This window comes from Lissotriton vulgaris, chromosome 8 (assembly GCF_964263255.1).
Source record: "Lissotriton vulgaris chromosome 8, aLisVul1.2, whole genome shotgun sequence".
NCBI lineage: Eukaryota > Metazoa > Chordata > Amphibia > Caudata > Salamandridae > Lissotriton > Lissotriton vulgaris.
The window spans coordinates 1,555,585,210-1,555,600,252 of NC_141696.1; the positions used below are offsets into that span (position 1 = coordinate 1,555,585,210).

Consider the following 15,043-nt stretch of genomic DNA (forward strand, 5'->3'; position numbering starts at 1 on the left):
CAGACAAGTCAGCGCCGTATCCTCATCCTGCTTCAACATTCTTCGCATGCTCAAAAAAACATTCCGCTGGATCCCCACCGAAACCAGGAAAACAGTCACCCAAGCTCTGGTCACGAGCCGACTGGACTACGGAAACACCCTCTACGCAGGTACTACCGCTAAACTCCAGAAGAAACTCCAACGAATCCAAAACGCCTCAGCCAGGATCATATTAAACATCCCGCGCAACGAACACATCTCTGGTCACCTGAAAGACCTCCACTGGCTACCCGTCAATAAGAGAATCACTTTCCGACTGCTAACCCACGCACACAAATCACTCTACGACATCGGACCAGAATGCCTCAACTCACGACTGTCCTTCTACACCCCCTCCCGCCAACTACGTTCTTCCAGCCAAGCCCTCGCCACTGTACCTCGCATCAACAGGACTACCATGGGAGGCAGATCCTTCTCATACCTGGCTGCTAAAACATGGAACTCACTCCCCGCTTACCTTCGCCTTACCCAGAACCACCTTGCATTCAGAAAGCAACTTAAAACGTGGATATTTGACAAGTAATCCTCCTCCCCTTCCTAAGCGCCTTGAGACCCTCTGGGTATGTAGTGCGCTATATAAATTCTCTGACTTGACTTGACTTGACTTCCCTCCATCGATGCTAGCTTCCAGCATGAGTCTCTCAGGGAAGGACCCTTCTACCTGTCGATGCTAGCTTCCAGCAAGAGCCTCTCAGGGCAGGACCCTTCCCTCCATCGATGCTAGCTTCCAGCATGAGCCTCTCAGGGAAGGACCCTTCCTCCTGTCGATGCTAGCTTCCAGCATGAGACTCTCAGGGCAGGACCCTATGTCCCATTGATGCTAGCTTCCAGCATGAGCCTCTCAGGGCAGGACCCGTCCCTCCATCGATGCTAGCTTCCAGCATGAGCCTCTCAGGGAAGGACCCTTCCACCTGTCGATGCTAGCTTCTAGCATGAGCCACTCGGGGCGGGACCCTTCCCTCAATCGATGCTAGCTTCCAGCAAGAGCGTCTCAGGGCGGGACCCTTCCCTCCATTGATGCTAGCTTCCAGCATGAGCCTCTCAGGGCAGGACTCTTCCCTCCATCGATGCTAGCTTCCAACATGAGCCTCTCAGGGCAGGACCCTACTTCCCGTTGATGCTAGCTTCCAGCATGAGCCTCTCAGGGCAGGACCCTTCCCTCCATCGATGCTAGCTTCCAGCATGAGCCTCTCAGGGCAGGACCCTACTTCCCGTTGATGCTAGTTTCCAGCATGAGCCTTTCAGGGCAGGACCCTTTCCTCCATTGATGCTAGCTTCCAGCATGAGCCTCTCAGGGCAGGACCCTTCCCTCCATCGATGCTAGCTTCCAGCATGAGCCTCTCAGGGCAGGACCCTTTCTCCCATCGATGCTAGCTTCCTGCACGAGTCTCTCAGGGAGGAATCTTCCTCCCGTTGATGCTAGCTTCCAGCATGAGCCTCTCAGGTAGGACCCTTCCCTTCATCGATGCTAGCTTACAGCATGAGCCTCTCGGGGCGGGACCCTTCCCACCATCGATGCTAGCTTCCAGCACGAGTCTCTCAGGGAGGAATCTTCCTTTCGTTGATGCTAGCTTCCAGCATGAGCCTCTCAGGTAGGACCCTTCCCTTCATCGATGCTAGCTTACAGCATGAGCCTCTCAGGGCAGGACCCTTCCCTCCATCGATGCTAGCTTCCAGCATGAGCCTCTCGGGGCAGGACCTTCCCTTCATCGATGCTAGCTTCCAGCATGAGCCTCTCAGGGCGGGACCCTTCCTCCCGTTGATGCTAGCTTCCAGCGTGAGTCTCAAGGCAGGACCCTTCTTCCCATCGGTGCTAGCTTCTAGCATGAGCCTCACCTTGTTTGTGTAAGGCCTCTTTGTCCCTCTTCTAAATTCAGTGACTGGGTTAGGCACCACTGGACTCTCTCTCATGAGTCCCTTCACTTAGTCAACACACTAGCAATACTGCCATATGTCTTGTAATGTCACTCCTTGTGACACTTAGAACTAAGTGTAATGAAATAAAAGTTAGAAAGCTCTCCATTCCCAAAGGGAGGTCTAAACTAGGAAGAAAACAACGAGGTTTTGAAGGTGCTTTGGAAACTCTACCCTCTAGTTTGGAGCTAGTCTGTGGAGCGTTCCTCTCCCCCTCCAGCAAAGCATGCAGCTAGCTAACCACTTGTCAGTCAACACTGCAGGCTCCTTGGACCCCTTTCTGTCAGATATGACAGGTATTGCCTAAGAGGGTTAGAGCACTCCTCATTGAATCTCTTGCCACTATAAACTGGCCAGGGGCATGAACATCCGTGGACTCCATCCACCCCACCCACTAATTGCACTCATGCAATGCTCCATGAGCCAAATCTCATAAGGTACACCATCTGCTCCCTTGATATCTTTAACCCTTGGGATCTACTGAGCTGGTCTAAGCCCAAACCTTCTGATCAGAGCTTCTTTTATGCGTTCAAACATCATTTCCTCAGACACAGGAATCCTTCCGGTGACTGCCATACCTTCCCAGGCAATTGTCTCAAGTGCCTTAAAAGCAATCCCAAAACTCATACATCATTCTAAAGTATCTTGTCTCTCCTTCTGCATGTACACACGCTCTTTTGCAACCTTGGTTGGAACTGCTGAAAGTGCAAATGTTTGTCCCAGATATAGCTGTCTCAGCTGTCATCCTGAGCTCCTCACTCTCTAAATCTAGCCTTTTTCTCTCCAGCCAGTTTCCTCTAATTTCCCCTTCTCCCCCTCACACCCATTCTTTGTGTGTCTCCCTCTTCCTTTCCTCCTGTTCCTTGTGAGTTTGTTCCTCTCAGACTCCCTTGGCTCCTCTTCCTCATCCTTCGCTTGCTAGAAAGCCTACTGCAACTTCAGGGTCTCAGCTAGAGTCAACCCTCCCAAGGGAATCCCTTCTGGAGTTTGCGGCAGGGGTACCCTTGAAATCGACTGCAGTGACTGTTTAGTGAAATTGTTGGAAAGCAAAATTTGTGATGCAACACGGTGTGTCTGGAGAATCTTTGCTAAGAGGTAAGGAGAGCCTGGCTCAACAGCACTCCCTGCCTTGGTTCCTATGATGGGGTCCACCCCAAGTCTATCACAGTTCCTTCCCTCTCCTCCAGTTATTCAATTTGGTCTCTAATGTAACTCACGAGGATCTACTGTCCTTGTTCTTGGGGTCCTTCCAGGCTTTATCTAGAAAGAGATGCTCAACTGATCTAGGGGCAGGGAGCCCTGGTCTGCCCCAATTAGCTGTGTATCTTCATGCAGCTGTGTAGGTATTTACAGTGTAAAGGGTTAACTTGCCACTCTCCTGTTGAAAGTTGGACTGGCTGATCAGGATCACACAGAGCTTGACACCTATTGTCAGACCCCATTCAGGGGGTCCACTGGGTAAGCAGGGGCAACTGGGCCACATCTGTGGGGGCTGGTGCTGCTTGACTCTTGTGTCCTAGGGTCCATTCTACTATGACTTTGCAAACTGGGTCAAGTAAACTCCTTTCAGTGCTTGACTCTCATTGGAAGCGATGGTGAGCAGTCACAGGCATCCAAGAGAGGCACTGTGGGGGAGCGAAAAGCTTAGAACTCATTATCCAACCCACTGCTTGTCCACTGCATGTTGTTTGTAAAAAGAAATTACTTAAAATGAAAAATGAAATATTATACACTACAGAATGCAGGTTCTGTCTCACTGGCACAGGGCCAGGGTACCCTGGTGTAAGTTCCCCTACCCCTTTCTATTTCCCCTTAATATAAGGTGTGGAAAAAAAAAACTACCCCGGAAATCCTATTTCCATTTTACCAAAAGATCCCAGAAGGCGAGATATTTTTGTCAGACAGTATTCATTCCATGATATTCTGCCATCAAACACACAAAGAGGAGTCCTAACAAATCACATTAAACAGTTCAGCTCTTTGTTGCATGAAGAACTATATTGGGTTGATCTCTTACCCCCTGACACCCATTCTCTCACTTTCTCTGTCTCTTGGCCAAATCTCTACCTCTCTGTTTCTCCACCTCTATAACTGTTTCTCTTTATCTTTGGTTTTCTTTTTCTCTGTCTTTTCCTCCCTTCCTCTGTCTCACTGTATTCTTCTCTCATTCCTCTGCTGTAGTTTGCCAGTACAACATTCATGCCAGACAAGGAAGTCTCCCTGAACAGACCTGCCCCAGGGTGAGGATTGAGCCTGGAACAGAAGATTCCTCTTCATGGAGAGATTTACAGCCTCATCTGAGAGAGACTCACTGTCTCCACAGAGGTGGGACTATTTTACTTTTTAATTTTCTACAAGCAGATTTGATTTGTGAATAAAAATACATATTGTTCTAGCCATTTACATTTTAATTACAAGGCTTGCACAGAGCAGTATTTGTTTTGAATTGTCTTCCAGGTCACTGCCTTTCATATTAAAAAAAGCCTATTCAAATAGCTAAGGTTTGGGAGTGCCTGCACGTTTTGTGAAAACAACCACTTATGAGTCCAAGCATGCGGTGAAAGATTGAGGCAGAGTGTTGGGAGTGATGGAAAGAGGTTCCAGGGTTCTCCAAAGTCGGTCCTGGAAGGCCGGATCCATGCCATATTTTTAGCATATACCGATTTAGATAAATGTAGTTGTCTTAAAAATATAGCATGGATCAAGGATCGACATTGGAGAACCCTGCCCTAGCCCAATAACACAAGGACTGAGTTGAGTTTAATGCTTTATGCATGAGAAAGGTGGGTCTAGTTTACTGCACAGCTGCAGCCTGCATCGTTGCACAGGGGAAGCCCCTCTCTCAAAGGTGCAGTGGTATTCAGGAAGGACACTGTAATGATGAGAAGTCCACACGTTGAGTAGTATTTAGTGATGCTTTATTCCAAGATGTATAGAGAGACCCCACCAGGAGCATCCAGCATGGTGCTCAGCCGAGCCAACTGTAATCTGTCAGGCAGATCACCAACATTCTGTTAGATGCATCACATCAACATTCCAATAGAGGTAGAGAGGGATAGCATAGCGAATACCAAGATACTACATTGTCCTCTCTCCTTAACAGAAAACAAAAAGCTAAAAACAGCAACGGAGAATAGGAGAAAATAAAAGTAAGTAAATTGAGCATAAGCGGAAAAAGTAACAGCAAAGAGGAAACACCCGTAAAGAGAGAACAAAGAAAGAAGAATGGAAACGTATAAACCAAACTCCCTTCTTACACCATATAAACCATCCTCTCTTCTTACAGGACTTTAAAAAGAAAACAAAGGAAGGAAATAGAAAAGAGAAAGAACAAGAGAAATAACGTAAAGCAAGAGATAACAGTGCAGAAAGTTGCAATAAAAAAAATACATCAAATCTGAACACATATAAATTAGAACATATTTAGCATAGAAAGCATAAATGCACAAAAATAGTGAACATAAGCAAAATATGTGGATGTAAAACTTTTAAAACCTAAATGTGAATAAAAACACAATAATGTTAGAGGACTATAACCCAAACATAGCTCCTCTGAAGGAGACTAAAATACGCACACCAAACAGGGCACAAAACAAAAATAAACGAAGTCCGTGTAGACAACTGACATAGTGCCAGGTGGGACTAAAACCCACAACAGTAAAATGGGAGTAGAAACCCATAGCAAAAACATATAAATAAAGTAGATGGGACTAAAATCCACTACAAACAAATGGGACTGTAACCAATTGCTAATACATAAAAATTTCGCAAGTAGGACTAAAACCCACTGCAAGCAAATGGGACTTAAACCCATAGCAAATAAACAGGTGGGACTGATACCCGTAGTAAGCAAATGGGACTGGAACCCATTGCAATTCAAACAGGTGGGACTGAAACCCACAGTGAGCAAATGGGACTAGGACCCATCGCAAAAGACATTTAAATAAAACAGATGGGACTAAAACCCACTGCAAATAAATGGGACTAGGACCCATCACAAACATTTAAATTACACAGGAAGGACTCAAACCCAGTGCAATGAAATGGGACTAGGAACCCATCGCAAGAACATGGAAAATAAAGCAGGTGGGACTAAAACCCACTGCAAGCCAATGAAAATGGGACACATCCCCAAAAACATTAAACATAAGCATGTGAACAAAAGAGCAGCTGGGACCAAAGCTCACTGCAAGTGTAAAAGACAAAACACTGTAGTGCACAAGCAGGAAACATGTGTGTTGTGTGCAAAACGAAACGATGTGGCATTAAAACATGAACCAATGCAAGTACAGAATTGCCAAAAAATAAATACGGCCAAAAAAAAGTAACATAAACAGCAGAAAGAGTAAATCTTATTCAATTAAACCAAAGGTCAAAAGATAGTTCATATATAGACATCTAATTAAATCTTAAACGCCGGAGCTCGATCGTTGCCCCCGATAAATTATCCTTAAAAATGAAGTACACATTGAGATTCATGACAGCGCTTCCAAAAGACTCCGTAATTTTCTTGTAGTGTACAGTACCTTAAATTTTGTTGAATTTACAAACTCATTTTTCACCTGCACAGTTCCATTAATATATTTCCATCTTCTTCCCTCGAAAATCCATTCAGCGCTGAAGGAAGAAAAGATTTATGACACAGCTTGAGCCAGGCTATCAAAAGAAACTGACACCCCTTTTCCTCGAGATCACAGGAAGATATTAATTCCGTCACTTTCTTCTGCTCTGTGAAGAAAAACAGACAGAGCTCTGACGTGCAGACAAGCTTCAAGCACGCATCCTACTGTGCTGAGGAGTGCTCAATCACGTTCCAGAATGACTGATGACGCAGCCAGATCACCGAATCCCTTTGCTGGATTCTACTGCGTCATCAGTCTCAACAAGAAGCAGACCGATGAACAGCTCCAGTTCCAACGAACTTCCACGGAGTACTTAGAGCACACAGCTGATGTTAATAAGGCAGTCCATAAATATGACTCATTTTAGCACATAACACCATGCCCCTCCCGTTAGCCTCCTCACCAGTGCATTATGAACAAAAATCAGGCGCTGGAGAAATAGCCAATGTGGCAGACTAGAGGTAGGGCACATTCTGCTTTTCAATTCAAATGTCTTCCCATTCACTGCCATTGACAAAAAAAAAGGCTTAAGTCATATTTATTCCCCAAACAACGTGAGGAAAGTCAATGCCTACTCTCGTGTGAGGGCAAAACACAGGATGCGCCAAGAGCAGAAACGATTCAGGTTAAACTCATTAGAGGGCACAGCTCCAAAAAATTTTTTAATTGACTCTCCTTGTAAATAGGGCAAAATGCAGAGTTGGCCAATAAAATGCTTACCCTCATGTGAGGATACAGCGTGAGTCCCAAAGTCAAAACAAAGAGGCTTACCCAGCGTCAGGGCACAGCTCCAACTTACATTTTGTAGACTCACTGTTATCCAGGACGACTGCCAGACTGCTGTGGGCGACCGGTTGTAGGTCACTGGTGGGGTCATGCTGGCAGTTGGGGTAGCTTTTCTTGTTGCAGGAGGTCCTTTCATGGTTTGTAGTTTCCTTTCTTAATTTCAAACGGTTTGAAGTACATCAAGACTTGACAGGTGTAGGTTCTTTCTTAAGATCGTCGCCATGAATGTAATGATGAGAAGTCCATACGTTGAGTAGTATTTAGTGATGCTTTATTCCGAGATGTACAGAGAGACCCCACCAGGAGCATCCAGCATGGTGCTCAGCCCAGCCAACTGTAAACTCACAGGCAGATCACCAACATTCTGATAGATGCATCACATGAACATTCCAATAGAGGTAGAGAGCGATAGCATAGAGAATACCAAGATACTACAGACACCTTTCCTACTTAGAATGTCACACTCAACAATCTGTAGTGGTATTGACTTTAAGGGGTCCATTATGATGTCGGGCGGATCGCCAACGCCGACCGGCGGTGACGATCCCGCCCCGACATCTATCCCTGCACGCCAGCAGGGGTCGCAGCAGCAGAAAGTCCGTCCGCCCCATTTCCACTGGCAGGCAATCCCTCTGATTGCCTGCCAGGTGTATCTCGGGCCTAATAGGGTGGTGGTGTCTGGAAGACACCGCCACCATACCAGGATGCCTGGCGGCGAAGGCCTTTCCATGGCGGCGATGCCGCCATGGAAAGGCATGCGGTCTTTTGTATTGGGGGCCTGTTGTGGTCCCCGGGGTGTTGAGGGGGTGGAGGGGTGCACTTGGGGGTACCCATGTTATGCCCCTACATTTGCATGCAGAAGGTGGCAGGCAATGTGAGGTGCATGTCATGTTGTGCGTGCAAATGCACAACATGCATTTTTTACATTGCGGCGGGTGCTGCTTATAGCACCGCCCGCCGCAATGTAAAAAATGCGGGATGCGATCCTCATGTTAACGGTCGCATCCTGATTGGCATGGCAGGACTGCTGCACCTATGGCGGGTAGTCTCATTTGCCATTGCGGTGTCGGCCCGCCATCGTAATGATGCCATTAATTCATGTTTTAAAAAATCATAGCCGTAATGTACTAATTAGTATATACTTTATGACCACAAGAACATTAGAAGCAGATTGCGATTATCAGGGTTACTATGAGGGTGAGCACAATGAACATTTCTGTCATAATTCACAGCATTAGATTTCCTAATTCCTACACCCGCCCTCATCACTCTCTGCCCACTACTCTGAGAGCATAAGAACAATTTAACCTCACCTGCAGGGGAAGTGATACAATTGTCGCTCTAGATACCCGCAACAAAGAGATCCTCTATGTTATCTGACCTTCAGATGGGCAAGGAAAGGCAATGAGAGGGGTTGAGCCTTCTGTGGTCTGAGGAAAAGTTTAAAATGACTCACTCTCCCCACCAGGGATCTATCCAGCAGTTTGCATAATAAAGCAGCAAAGGAATTGACAGCCAATCTGTAAAATTAAAAGACATCTTTTTTATAATTAATTATGAGGCTTCGTCGTCCAACCGTAGTTTTACAACTGAAAGAGGGAGCCTCTCTGAGCTTTCTCAGGCCAGCTTTTTATACAAAAAGTTTGTCCCTAGGCTCACATTCTTGCTGTGACGCACATCATTGTAGGTCGCTCCCATGGTACCATAACAAAGCAGGCTATAATTATGAATTCCATTCTACTTGCCCAAACTGACCAACCCATCTTCCATCATGAACATATGTCAAACTTCACATATTTTCCTGTGCAGGCCGGAGAAACTCACAATAGAACTGGTTTCCTCCCCATCATATAAACAGTCACCTCCCCATTGTAAAAGCCCAGAAGCAGAGAAACAGAGCCAGGTGTGGAAGATAGAAATGTAGGATAAGGGATGCTTGTGGGTCATAAACAGGCATGGCTACTGTATTCGGCCTTCTAATCTTGCTCAGGCCAATGTACACAACAAGTTGCTCAGATCTTTAATATAGATTGACTAGAGGGCATGGACTGGTTTGGTGAGGCCAACATCACGTAGGCAGATTCAGCCTGTTCAGGTCATGGAGAAGTCAGAGAAAGGTGGACGTGTCCTTTGGATCAAATTCAGCCTTTAATCAATTGACTATATGAGGGCAAGACACAAGATGGATGCCGCTCACAAGATGGGGTCCGTGGGCTCAGGACAAGAACAGTGATTTAAGGGTGATAGCATCACTCGATCGTGACGCAAATACACAGGCATAATGTCCTGATCATTACCGGTCTATTGATACCAAATTCGTCGTGGTATGATGATATTTTCTGCACGAGTGTTTAGGCCTTGGTACACCATCATGGCAGGGTCCGGAATTTTCAGAACCACAGACGCTCCTTTTGCCCTTATATAGGCAATAACCTAAACCCATGTCAGTCTGAATCTAGGTCTATACTTATCAGATCATCAAGGGGTTGCTGTAGTATTATCTTACTACTTGGCAACTCTCTCTGGACAAGTCTTCTTACACACGTAGTGGTACAAAGACCATATATGGCAGGACCAAATAGTGAACACCTCTATCTGTAGTATGTGGTATAAGATCACCTACCCAACAATTAGTGATGTTCTAGTGTTGATGTAGAAGCTGTACAGAAGGGTCTATCAGTAAACTCTGGCCTAACCAATGTATGTTCAGGTAAAATATGAAAGTCATGTGAAGAAACAGTAAAGAAAGAGTAGGTTGAGAAGTTGGTGCAGACGTCAATTGTGTAGGAGAAATAAACCAGAATATAGTAACTAATAGAATACATAAAAAAAATAGATAAAGTTATACCACACTTAGAGAACAACATTCTATAATTTCGGTTTTTCATCTCTTGCTTTTTATCGTCATTCCTCAATACAATCTCCATTTTCTAATGTCGCTCACGCAATCTTGGTAGAGTACTTCAGCTGTGATTATTAGCAGGTCATAGGGACACTGCAAGTCCTGCAGACCTACTGCCACTACTCAGGTCACAAACTGAACCGTTGGTACTCCTACGTGACCCTGCAACTGGCAAATGGTAACCAATCAAGAAATTTAACAGAAAACCATAATACAATTTCAAAAAAAGCAAGAGAGAAAAGGAAAAGTAAAAGTCAAATGCAAAGAAGTAATAGTAGGAAGAGACATAGGTTGGGAGGTGGGTACAGATGTCAATTGGGTAGCAACAAAACAATCCCACCCATAAAAGACAATGTCATTTTAGAATAACACTAGAAAACACGTTGTTGAGAACATATAGACCACGGGAGGACGTAGTGACCATTATTACGAATGAAATCATAATTTTCCACCATTCTAAACAGAAGGCAAATCCTAGAATTATCTAATAACATTCTATATAGCTTCCTATGCATTTCAGTAATCTATTATATGTTCAAGTGAAACAGTGGCGTTCCTGATCAATGCTCTCAGATGAAAAAGGGATACACTTCCACAGAGAGACTTCATTCTGCTTTTACTAAACAGAATAGTACTTTAAAACAAATGCCAGCAAAGCAGCAAAAATTAGTTTCCAAACTCCAATTCTATGCAAGCTCACAGAAAATACCCAGAGTCCGCCAAAACCTCTCCTTGCAGGCTTCTATTGTCCATCAAATCCGCTTCCAGTGTCTTCTTCGCGTTGGGCCTCTTCAATTCAGGCTTTTTCATGAGAAGACAATACTGTTTAGTAGGAGTGCCCTCCGGGCAAACACTCACAGCTCACTCGAAAGTCTCAATGTCTCAAAACAATGCACCAGTGTCTCTTCTTTGTGGCAGACACTACAAATGATGCGCTCTTCATTAATCAAGGGCACAAAGCATCTCGTGCAGATCCAAGCACCACTTAGCAACAAACCTAGCAAGGTCAGCAGCACTTTCAGACTCCAATACTCATCATTTAGTGTCAGAGGACGCTCAAGCTGCTCTCTCATGGGCACCAGAATGTAATGCCTTTTTCCAAACGTGGATCCTTGGGTGCACTGCCGTTCCGCTGGTGCAAAGCAAAAGAGGTGTGGGTGAGGCCAAAACTCGGGCCAAGGGCTCAAGGGAATGTACACTGACAGAGGTTTCCAGCACATAACAGGTACAGAGCCCAAATGAATAACTCTAATTCTGTGGAAAACAAGGAACCGGCTCCTCCTTTTTTCTGCAACGCCTTTCAAGCAGATGCCTTGCTTTTGGAGGTACCACTGATGTCGCGCTGATGATCGCTGTCCAGCTTCGCGACTTCCTTGTTGCAGGATTTGTAGAGCAATCTGTAGCGGTCACTGATGGGGAGTGGGTTTAGTGTTGATCACAGGTCTGCAGGGAATCACTCTTCCTTTGACTCTGGAAGATCCAGCAGGACCCTAGTGATGTAGGATATGTAACACAATTGTTAGTTTCCTCCAAATCAGATATAAAAACAGTTAAGCAAGTGGCCTGTAATCTGCAAAGGAGTGGCAATACACCATGGGAACCTAAATGGATGCCCTCACACAGTGGCATTGTCTAATGGGGTACATTATTTAATGGGGTAAATACACATTCTCCTTAATGATGAAGCCTAGGTGTTCCTAAACTCCTTATCTAGAGCATCTCAAATAGAGCAATGACATAATACACATTATCAAGGACATGAAGAAGTCCCTTCTTTAAACAATGTGCATCAAATGCGCTATGTAATACAAAGGCTAATGATCAACTGTGCAGACAAAAGGACAAGAACTAGAGAGTCCTGGTATCTGCATGATTAGAACACATCTTATTAAAAAAATTGAAACAGAAGAAACAGAAGAGAACTGAAAAATTAAAAATAGACATTAAAAATGTGTCGTACTAAAAAGAATGTAAACTTGAGATATCTCCTATTGAGATGGAAAATCTCCTATTGAGATGGAAAACTTGTATTGGGTCAATTAACCAGGCTATCACTATCCTGACAGTCAGTCTGAAAAGACATTTGAAGTGGGCCTAAAGAAAATTCTTGAAAACTAGTATGATCAATCAAAAGGGAATGTATGTGGCATAAGGGGGGTTCCTATTACATCACTGCAGTTTAGAAGTGCGAACATGAACAATACACCCATAATAATAAATGGGTTGACTGGTGAAAGGAAGATGGAGAAGGGAAAATGGAAGTAGGACACAACTAAAATCTTCAATAACTCAACATGATGCAACATTGGTCAGGGAAGAAGCAAAAAGAAAAATCTATAGGAAGGACAAGAGTTTGCTTGGGTGGCCTAAGGCATGTGACACAGCACCAAGAGCACGGGGATACATGAAAGACCAATGTTACAGAAATTTAACTCTACCGCTGACAATCTATACCCTACACGGTAATTCTAACTAATGTTCAGTTGTCTCTTCAGGGAAAAAAATGAATCCATAAACTTATTCAGGAATCAAAAAATGTGATCAAAAAAAAATGCGATATCGAAATTAGGCCACCTTTAGTCACGGATCTATAATTCCATCCTTAGGCCCAATCAAGGATACATAAATGCAGAGCTGCCTGTCCTTAAGGAAAAAGGCAGTTAAGTGACTAACAACGGATGGCATACTTTGATCCAGTATATCATTTTAGTTTTCTTTAAAAAATCATTACAGCCAAATTTAGGCATGCACTGGAAAAACTGCTGCCTTACTCGCTCACAGTATGAGATCCATATCTGTGAAATTTATCTTAATACAAATTCATCCAATTTATTGTGAAATAACACATATCGTCATATGTGTTCCTTCACAACACAGGGGAACTTGTAATTCAAAGTAGCACCATAGAACAGAACATACACACAAAACATTAAAAAAAAAAATACACATATCAAGCCATCTCAAGCCATAAGATATACTTGCTGTATATCAAGCACAAGGAAAAACAGCCCAGACAAACAAACAGCATATATGAATAAAACTGTCATGCATAATACCATGGCACATGTACTGTATACTATAAACCTGCAGCCCAATCTCAATTGTTAAGTCTAAAATCCTATACCCTTCTTTTGACAGCGGGGCATCAGGTAATTGATACCCTGAGGTCAACTATAATGCCGCTGTGTCAAATAACGCGTTTCAGTGGACCAAATGTACAAATGAAACATAAACACACACATTTTTTCTTAAAGAATTTACGCAAAAAAAAACATTTCTCTTCAACCAGCCAACTCACGTGCCTTGTGAATTAATCCATGAATTATCTGTAGGAAGAAGCAGAAAAGATACACAACACAGACATTTCTCATAATACAACATCAATTATAACCCTTTTTATCAGACTACAAAACATGACACAACGTGACATATAAAAACTTTTCATTACTTACCTGTAACTTTTTTTTATGTACCTTGCAAAAACGCCCGTTCTCACTCAGGCCTAAGGCCTTTAAGTTGCAGAATTTTGGGGAAGGGCTTCTACTTATTGCCTATCTAAAACTCAATGTAACACTTCGTTTTTTTTTTTTGTCAAATAAACCTAACTAAAAAAATTAGTTCCTAGCATGGAGACACACATATACCAGTTCTACAGATCATGTAGCAGAATGTTTGATATTTGTTTTCTCAACGAAATCACTTTTGCATTTGCCCTTTTTAAATCATGTTCCTTCATTTTACACAGTGCTTAATTGGTAAGACATGAAGTGCAGGTGCTACAATTTTGCATGAGGAATACCTTTCCTATTTGTTTATTATCTCAGATGTGCGCTTTTAACGCAGATGTAATGTGAATGCGGCAAATGAGAACAAGCCAGCCTGTAATGAATGAAGGTTACAGATTTAAATCATATACATAAAGCGCTTGGGTGCAGCATTTTGAAAGCAACTGGGAGCTATGCAAACCACGTGTGGGCTCTACAATCCTTCAGGGTACTGACAAATGAGGCTGCAGTTTTACAAGCTAAATAGTATTCCTTTTATTATTATTAGCGGGATGCAATGCTGTGTCAGCCCATATCTAATTGAAAATAAATGTGTTGGTGACATAATTTACCAAACAACAAGCGTTTTGTAGGAACATGCTGGAGCTATTATTTATTCTTTGGCTAAAATGCAATCATCATTTGCTGTACATGTGCCCTGCATCCTTTGCTCATTTTAATTCCCAAAAACGAAAACATGAGCAGGAATTAAATTTATCGGAGCAAGTCAGGCTATTCAAGTGACCTCAGGTCAGGACCGTGGCAGGGGCAGGGATTTAAATACAAAGAGGCAGCTGAAGTTAGCATCAGATGCATGTTTAACCATGTCATGCTGCATTCCACAGGCGAGGCCCTAATTAAAAGGTCACAAATGTCAACAAGACAGCCTTACAAGATAACATCTCGGCCACTACTGCTGGAACACGTTATACAGGTTCTGCCAGTCCCCTGCTCGTGGTAACTGAAGCTGACAAGGCCAGTAGGTTTAACCACTTCCACATAACCTGCAATATTTCACTATATTTAAAACAATAATTTCTCTCTTTTTTCTTGCAATTCTATGACACATTGACTCGCTGAATCATAAGAAGGCACAACCTGCAAACATATATATTAAGGTCTAAATGTATGCATTTACTAAAGAGACGCTTTAAAAAGGGGCCCTGAAACCATTCAAAACAGTCTATTTGTCTGAAAATCGACTTTTGCATTCTGGATACTAAGAAATAAATATT

The 15,043-nt window shown here is 43.6% G+C and overlaps 1 protein-coding gene across 2 annotated transcripts in view; it reads left to right on the forward strand.

The window, feature by feature from the left end:
• Positions 1-15,043, forward strand: part of LOC147700381 (butyrophilin subfamily 2 member A2-like) — a 151,647-nt gene that overhangs the window by 111,620 nt on the left and 24,984 nt on the right. For both annotated transcript variants that reach the window (XM_086935745.1, XM_086935746.1), the window contains exon 3: positions 4,135-4,278. In XM_086935745.1, the coding sequence (XP_086791871.1) occupies positions 4,135-4,278 (144 nt within the window). The remainder of the gene's footprint in view (positions 1-4,134; positions 4,279-15,043) is intronic.